Here is a 9510-nt window from a genome sequence, read left to right on the forward strand (position 1 = left end):
TTTATATGCTTATACTTATTGCTGAGAGCTATTCAATGGTATCAACATTTTGACCTTGACGTCTCGTTCAACCTTGACTTCAAATTGGTGTTTAGCTTCATTTCAAAGAAAATATTCAAGATATTTTTATCAAACTTTATATGCTTATACATAATGATGTAAGCTTTTCAATTGCATAAACATTTTTAACCTTGACCTTTCCTTCGATCTTGACCTAGCCTTCTAAGATATCTTTTTAGCTCTGTTTCGAAGAAACTAAGATCATATTTTTATGTAAGCTTATGCACTGATACATTATTTGGTGAGAATTTACCAACTGGGTCCATTTCTTTTTTTTTACCCTGACCTTCCTAGTGACCTTTGACTTTACTATATATTGTGTAAAAAACTCAGTTTTAAAGAAACTATTCAAGACATTTTGATCAAACTTCATACACCAATACAAATTTTCATGTTGCATTACTAATGAACCCTGGGTAGAGCATTTATATCCTATGGACATATTTCTAGTTTAAAACATGGATTAGCTTGCAACAAAAACCACAGAAGTTTGTGACCATTTTGGAGATCCAATAACAAGACTACATAAGAAAGCATCCCATTTTGGGGTAAGTAAAAAAAAAAAGACCTAGATGTATTTTTAACAAATGATCAAAGCACTTTACCCACATTTATTACTCTCCATTCTTAACAATTAGTACAATAATAATAACCAGTCTTTGACTGATAATACAATTAACAAAACCAACAGGGAATAATAGTCCTGTGCTGCCATGATGTTTCTCCCAACTGATGGATATTGGTTTATCACATCGAAGTAATCCATTGACCTATAAGCTGTCTCCTGAACATTATAAAGATAGTCTTGAACACCAGATCATGTTTTAGGCTTAGCAGGCTCCATACAGTTTCCATCAGGATATTTCTCTTTGAACCTGCTTACAATGTCTGGATCCTTTAATCTTACGCCCTCTAGCTGGTTGCCTAGGGTAATCCTGAAATACCCATAATAAATAGTGAGAACAGATCATATACAGTGTACATATGTTCAAGGATTGGGGTTTGTGTATTACATGTATTCAAATTTATTTACATGCAACCATTTTTTTTTACTGTCATTCACTTTGTCGATCTCGGTAAGGTTATCCAAAGTTAATTCTACATTTAACATCATCTGCGCGTGTAGGTTTCGGAGAAATTGGCACTTTGGAAAAACAAGCAAATCAACATTTTTTAATGTTTCTGTTCCAGTTAGCTTTTACTTTTAGCACATAAATACTTAAGTCCATAGAGATAAACAATAATTGGGCCCTAGTGAGGTATATTTGAGCTAAGTTTAATCAATCTATCATTTAAAGTGACAGTTTACAAAGAAATGATAATTTAACAAAAAGCCTGAACATGATTACAAATATTGACAGTATTTTAATTCATGTAGATAAGTAAATACTCAACTGTTTTAAAAATTTGTTTGTTTAATTTGTTTCCTCCCTCCCTCTTAGGTTTTGAAGTGTATAGGTGATGTTAGACATAAAATTAATTTCAGCCAGCCTAATGTTAATAATAAGGGTAGCCTTGAACAGAAAATTTATATGACATGATTGTTAATAATGATGATAACTCACCAATTTGGCTGGACATTATGAGGACGACCAAATAACTCCACTTTCCTTGTACCTGGAGATAATCTCTCTATAATTCCATAGACTTCATCTGGTTTATGACTAGTGGCCCTCACCTGTTCATAATATACAGTTTAAATAACATGCACGCTTGACAATCTTTGACCGTTCCTTACTGTTATCTATCATTTATAATATAAAAAGAACTAGAGGTACTGTGAGCCAGCTCACACAAAAATGATATCCCTCGCTGCATTTTTGTAAGTTGTAAATGTGACCTTGAACTTGCCAAAAATATCTTGGCCAAGAAAATGATCCATCATCTGGTTATAAGTAATATTTTAGTGAAGTATGGATCACATCCAACATTTCTCCATTAGAAAATTCTAGACCTGTCATGAACTTTACACTTTTTATACCAGTGACCTTGATCTTATCAGAATGATCTTGAGTCAAGGTTAGGACACAGCCATAAGTCATAAACAATTTTTGTACCAAGTGTGAGCTTCCAATGATTCTCCATAACAAACTTATAACCCAGACAATAATTCTATACTTTTTTTGTCAGTGACCTTGAATTTACCTGAATGACATTCAATCAAGGTCAACACATCCACAAGTCATAAAAAATTTTGCAGCGATTATGAGCTTCAAATCAATCTTCATTACAAAGTTATAGCCCAGACAAGAATTCTATACCTTTTCTGTCAGTGTCCATGAACTTATCAAAATGACCTAGGTTAAAGGTCATACTCTCTGGTCATAATCATTCTCTATAACAAGTATGAGCTTCCAATGATTCTCCATTGCTAAGTTATAGCCCAGACAGGAATTTTATACCTTTTCTGCCTTTGACCTTGAACTTGCAAGAATGACCTAGATCAAGGACATGACAATACGCAGGTGAGTTAAGGCTAGATTAAGGCATTTCTATGCAAATAAACTAATTAAAATGCTTAAGGACTATATCTATTATACAGGGAGAGTTAAAACTTATTGTCTAATACATACTTGCTACCCACGACATGAGATAGCCAGTACACATTATGACATCATATTATGACGTCATTGTTCTTTACTACACAAGATTATAATAGACATCAAAAAAATGCTTCGGCGCAAGGGCATGCTCTATTTTATTTAACTAACACAAGGTATCTTTAGAAGCAAAATATTCCAATGTTTCCTGGTATTGCTGCACAAATATCAACAGCTCAGTTGTATAATTTCTATTTGTAAAGTTTTAAGTTGAATTAGTGTAAAAATGTACAGTCCGGTATAAGTTTCCTCAAATTCCGATCAAATGAGAAAATGCCTAGGATTTGTGCAGCAGTTTTATTAATCTATAGAATATTCTCCTTAGCATTATACAATTTTTATGTAAAAATAAATAGGGTTATCCCTTGCGCCGAAGCTGTTTTGTTGATATGTTTTATTACCTCCAGTAGACAAGATCAATGACATCATAATATGACGTCATAATGTGTACTGGCTATAACATCGTGGGTACTAAGTATGCATAAGAATATAAATCAAAACATTCTTTGAATAATAAACATACCTCTTAGGCATTTTTATTAGCTCATTTACATAGAAACACCTGTATCTAGCCTTAACTCACATGCGTACCTCTAAGTCATGAGTAATTTTTGTAACTTCCAATAATTCTCTATTACAGAGATATAAGACAAGAATTTTATACCTTTTCTGTAGTAACCTTGAAGTTCCTAGATTGACCTTGGGTCAAGATCAAGACATTCCCTCTGGACTTGAGCGATCTCTGTACCAAGTATGAGCTTCCAAAAATTCTCCATTACAAAGTTATAGCCTAGACATGATTGCATGGACAGCTAGACAGATTGACAGGGTGATTCCTTTATACCATCCCAAACTTTGGGGGGGGGGGGGGGGGGTTGTAATTTAAAGGCCATTTGATTGAATAGAAACATTAGTTTATATTGTATATACATGTACTTGTAAAACCCGGGTTGAAAGAGTTTAAGCTGCAGATTATACAGTATAACTTGGGTAACTATTGAATTGATTCCTTACATAAATCTATCGATTTACCTCTGCTACTAAAACATCACAGTCAAGACCACGATTAGCTCCCTTGGGATTACCTTTCACACCAACCTAAAAAGAAAACTATGTCTATAGTATAGTACAGATGGACACATTATTTGGTACTTGAGACACTGGAACCAGGAAAGTTAAAGTTTATTATAAGAAGTCTATTGCTGTGGCTTTCAATTAAGGAATAACTGTCTAATTTTTTGGTTTCATGATGTGATCAATCCATTGGCTTGCGTGATAATTTGCATAAACGCCAAAGGCGTTTATGCATAAAATTATCACGCAAGCCAATTGATTGATCATCGTCATGAAACCAAAAAATCTGACAGTTATTCCTTATATTTACATGCTCTTGATTCTGCAAATTCACGTGCTACAAGCCCTGCTTCTGTCTCTATTTGTCCCACCCCGCACTTAATTTTTTTTTTACCACGCCTATCGATGAACCAGTAGATTTATGTAGAAATAAAGTATTTTTACTATTTGAAATTTTATCTCAGACAAAGACATTGGAAATGTAAATATTTCAACATATATATACTGTAGAATCACTTATTTTCGAAGGGTCAAATTTTCGTGGATTAAGGAAAAATTACTGGTTCGAGCGGATTTGAATTCAAAGTTAAAGGAGAACCACTGTACTGTAGTACAATTTTTTTACATTTCGTGGAGAATACTGTGGTTTAAAATGATCCAGTAGCTATGGCAAGTCAAAAATGTTAAAAATAAGGTTTGATAAGAAAAGCTTAGTTACAGAGCTAAAATACCACTTCCAATTTTTTGATGAATGAAAGACATACCAGACAATGTTCTTTGCCATGATTCAGCCAGTGTCCTGTTCGGCCAGTTCTGATAATTCTCTGTAGCTGATTGGTCTTTACCCAAATCAGCTCATCAATACGTTTATACCTACATGAATTTAACACATATCGTCAGTACATTTATACCTACATGAATTTAACACATATCATCAATACGCTTATACCTACACGAATTTAACACATATCATCAATAAGCTTATATTCAAACATATATTATACAAATCAGCTGATTAATACACTTTTATCGTACATCATAAATTCAAGACAAACATAAAGCTGTAGTGACTAATGTAGGTAGAGTAATGTCCATTTTTTATGTTAATATAGAGTATTTATACTCCCCTATATGTTTACTGAAAATTCAAGCTTTTTTTGTAGATGATAGGACCTACCCCCAGAGATCTAAGCATTCCCTGCCTAACTCCATAGCCCTGAAAGAAAAAATAATTAATTCATTATACATGTAGGCTCCATATATACATTGTACATGTACATACACATGTGCATATATGTGCATTCATAGTCCCCAAAATGCTATTATGATGAGGCAATACATAAAAAACAGTATATAATTATACAGACATGTAAATTTTATTATCTTTAAAACTATTCACAGGCCAACAAGAAAATAATATAAGACAATAATGAAACGCTGGTATATTTACATGTACATGTAAGAACTACTTTAAATTTGCTAAAACAAACCTCCCAGTGACCCAGAGGAAAATAAATCCATCGTCCTGAAGTACTGGAACATCTAGCTTTCTCATTTCATCGTCCTGCATTGTACCATATGGAAGTTCCATGTGGATATCCCATGGTGGATCAGCCATGACTACAGCACATTTTCCTAATGTTGACATGTCAAAGTGTCTTAGGTCACACTGGATCCACTGTTAAAATAAATTAGGTCAAAATATGATAATATATATATCCTGAAATTATCATCAGTTGGTGTAACATGTTTAATCTCAATACTGTGTGTAATCAGAGTTTTAAAATAATACATATATCTAAAATATATGTATATTTCTATGATATTTTCATTAGACTCCATATGTGTTTATGTGAGTACATGTACATGCATAATCAAATAAAGAGCTCGGCATAAGCATGCGGCATAAGCATATTTTTGCCCCAAATGAATGCCAAATTTTAAAAATCTCTAGAAATGTGCATAACTGTATATGTTGTATAAAAAATCTGAATTAACAAAAAATATTATAGTTTGGAAGAGATTTCTTTTTTTTACCTGAATGTCAGTGAAATTACAGTTAAAACTGCCAGCAGCTGCATTATTTTTAGCAAATTATGTACAGTTGTACTCCCGAATCTCACATTCTGAATACCATGGACATGTCAAAGTGAGTTGGAACAGCAAACTACTTTTTATTTTTTCAGTATTTTAACCTCAATATCTCAAATCCTCTGATATCTCGAAATTTTTCTCATAGATTTTGAGATAACCATGTATGATTGTAACTTGAAATTGTATTCATGACAATTCCAATTTGCAGCCAAGAATTAAATAAACTGCCTACTTTATAGTTTGTATGAATGAAACAAGGTTTTTCTCTTTGTAACCATCTAGTACCTGGGGAGGAAACATGTGAACATCCCCATCATTACTTTGGTCAAGTACAGACTTGGCCATCATCAACTCCTTTTTCATTCCTTCCATTTCATTTCTGGCAGGATAATCAATCTCATAATGGACATACTGAAAAACATTTATAAAAAAATTCACATCTGGTGCATATACATGTATTAAGGAATCTACAACTTGGATGAGTTTAAACTAAACTCTTCAGAAACACAAATTACATGTATATTCCACAAATCTATCCACAAAAACAAACCTTGCATGTGTCCATGTGAAAACAGGTATTGAGAAATGAACAGTCACCAAGAGATTCTACAAGAATTCAGATAAGCAATCATGAAATTGACAATTGTTAAACCTCAAAATTGATCAAATTGGCTTCAAATTACAACTATAAATTAATCAAATGAGAACAAATGCACCAGTGTCTTTGTCAAGATCAGAGGGAAGGGGGATAATATTTGTTTGAGAGAAGAGAAATAATGTCACACTTAATTGTGTTCATGGAAGGGAGACAAATTGGTCAATTATATTACCATCTGTATGTTTGTGTATGATTTTTCTGAAGTGTAGTCTATCACATTTCTCTTTGGATTCTTTTAACCTTTGACACTCCTCCTTAGTTCCATACTGACAGAATTCTTGCACTTGTACACCTGGAAAATAATTAATGTGGGAATGGTGGTAATAAGCTTTGAAATGTTCTGATTACCATCATTGTCCACAAATACTGAACTTACATGTATATCAGGAAAAATACATATTTTGGAGCAGCATAGAAATGCAGCTAAACATGCAATGCCATATAAATTTGTATATGAATTATGTTTCTAGACATTGACAGTGGTAAATCATGACTGTGCTATGCAATGCATGACTTACAATTTCACTGCATTTTGAATGCACTGAATTTAGTTTTAAAAAGCATCAAATTATACTTACCTCCCTGAGACTTAAATCTTTTCACTAAGATTTGCTCCTGTTAAAGAGAATAAAGATTGTTTCAAAATGCTACATTTCTCCTCAGAGAAATGAAATGTTTACAGATTATGTATAATTCGGCAAACATCCAAATGCTTTTACAGTATCTTTTCTCAAGACAGAAATTAAAAAGATTTTATCTCTTTTTTTTTTTGTTTTTTCTTTTGTTTTTTTGTTAATTACTCTGAGAATATTTACCTTTGCTGTGGGATGTGCTAATAACTGTTGAATTTCCTCATTTACTTGCTTGCTCACTCTTTCTTTTGCTGATTGCATGGAAAGCAAACTCTTTAAAAAAATAGAAAAGAGGAAATGTATCACTGACATTAATTTAAACAACTTTGCATCAACTTAAAACCAATGCAGTGTTTCATGCACCAGCATCTGATATATGTATTTGTCTTTTACATGTACATGTATTTCTAATCAATTAATTAATACATGTAGATGAATAATTTCATTACTTTTCTTGCAAATTCAAGAGAATCAATGAAATCAATTTTTCAATACATAAATGTACCAGTACATTTATTAACATGCATATCAAACTAATTAGGGGGTTTACCTCAATGTCATCAATACCTGCATCTGTACTCTGCTGTTTAGATTGTTTCTGTGGTCGCTTTTTACCTATATCATCATCATCTCTACAATAAAATTGATACAGAGAAAAGTAAAAGAAGATGATACATATGTCAAACTATAAGTATATATAGTAAATGAAATGAATAATTAAAGCGTACTCCTCTCTTTTCCTCTTCTTCGATTGTGGGTTTTTTATCACAGCTAACAACTGTAAAATAAAATACATAATCATCTGGTATTCTGTTTTATACAACCGGTAAGAAATACCTGTATAAATGTATGGAAGAGTGCATTAAATGTTTTTCACCTTCATTTCAGATTTTGAAATTTTTTCATTCAGAACACTGAAATCTATTTTTACTATCAGTTCTTCTGAATAAATACCTATCTGTCAAATCTGAAAGACCGATAGCAAGTGAGCATTTTCATAAAGCTGCTTAAAATGATATTATGAGTTATATGCTGCAATTTCAGGTATTAAAAAGGAATTTACATTACAAAGGAAAAGAACATCAAAATATATTTTACAACATAATGAAAGAGAGTCATCACTAGCTTAAGATTTCAGTTTTACTGAACAGGTATAATTCTTTCGGGACAGTCCAGGGGGTTAACAATTCATGGATATACATGTACAATAAATAGAAAAATATAATTAATCAATTAATTATCAGTAATAAAATGTTATAGACAAACCTTTGTTAGATCTAAATCTTGAACAATATATTTACTATTCCCAGATGAAGGACTCTCTTCTGTGGTAATACTGCAAGAATACGTGATTGAAATTGATGAAAAAATGGGTATATCATTATGATATTGAAAATGTTTATTTCAATTCATTTCATCGAAAGGATATTCACAAAAACTCATTTTATAGTAATGAATATGTTCTAAGAAAACATGATCACCTTATCAATTGCTGAGAAGCAAAGTTCTGCAGTAAACCTTCAATAGTAGCTAAAGTAACACCTCTTCCTAGGGCTTTTTTAGTATGGTCTGCAATGACTGCTGCATTACATGGGATATCTAAATTAATGTCACATAAAACCATCAGCACTTTCTTCTCTACCTCTGGATCTGACTTCATGGGCTCTTGAGCTTCTTTCTGGGGTACATCTGGTTTGGACAAAACTTGGGCTGCTTTGGGTACTGAGACTGAACTGGTATGGGAAACAACCAGGTCTGGTTTACTGTCCTTTTTTGTTCCGTCTGCATAAGTAAAAGATACCGCTGTGAAACACAAATATTGTACTAGCGAACATTTTTTATCACAATAGATCCAGGTCATAAACTGATGATTGCAACAGAATGCGTTTTTTTTTTAAATTTGAATACATTAAATTTAAATTTCATATACAAATGAATATATAAGGATTACTGTGTTGCTCATAGTATTATTCAAGAACTATTGTGTTTTTCTTGTTAATGAAAAAGTGAAGTTAATAGACCTGTGACTGAAGATTGTGATGATTTTGATATTTCTGCTTCTAAACCCTCTCTTTCCTTCTTCCTCTGCAACATACGCGCTCGCATACTACTAAGTGACATTTTGATTGTTTAATATTTTGGTCTTCAACAGCTAACTATAATTTTTTCAATCCTTGCCAAAATCAAACGTTTCAATGACTACACGCGAACTTGAATAAATAAAATCCAAACAGGAATTAATTCGGAATTTTCAAAAATCGATTTTTAAAAATGGAAAAATCTAGTATAAGAAAGAGAAAGATTGAAATATCAAAGAAAATGCATTTATTATAATATATATATCCATAAAATGGCACTATTCTAGAGAAAATCCATCCGGAATGTGCTTTTT

At 32.3% G+C, this 9510-nt stretch overlaps 1 protein-coding gene across 1 annotated transcript; it reads right to left on the minus strand.

Moving 5' to 3' along the window:
* Positions 1-657: 657 nt before the first annotated feature.
* LOC133172455 (N6-adenosine-methyltransferase catalytic subunit-like) lies at positions 658-9279 on the minus strand. The gene is made up of 16 exons (XM_061307338.1): positions 9140-9279; positions 8600-8900; positions 8385-8454; positions 7847-7896; positions 7669-7750; positions 7302-7391; positions 7065-7101; positions 6659-6778; positions 6379-6434; positions 6114-6239; positions 5225-5412; positions 4912-4950; positions 4499-4607; positions 3693-3758; positions 1626-1738; positions 658-995 (listed from the first exon to the last, which is right to left on the minus strand). Exons 1-16 carry the CDS (start codon positions 9237-9239, stop codon positions 878-880), a joined length of 1665 nt encoding a protein of 554 aa, XP_061163322.1. The 5' UTR covers positions 9240-9279; the 3' UTR covers positions 658-877.
* Between the last annotated feature and the right edge of the window lie 231 nt (positions 9280-9510).

Source organism: Saccostrea echinata, unplaced genomic scaffold (assembly GCF_033153115.1).
Source record: "Saccostrea echinata isolate AGI-Se365-2 ecotype Australia unplaced genomic scaffold, CSIRO_AGI_Sech_v1 ptg000054l, whole genome shotgun sequence".
In the NCBI taxonomy this organism is placed as follows: domain Eukaryota; kingdom Metazoa; phylum Mollusca; class Bivalvia; order Ostreida; family Ostreidae; genus Saccostrea; species Saccostrea echinata.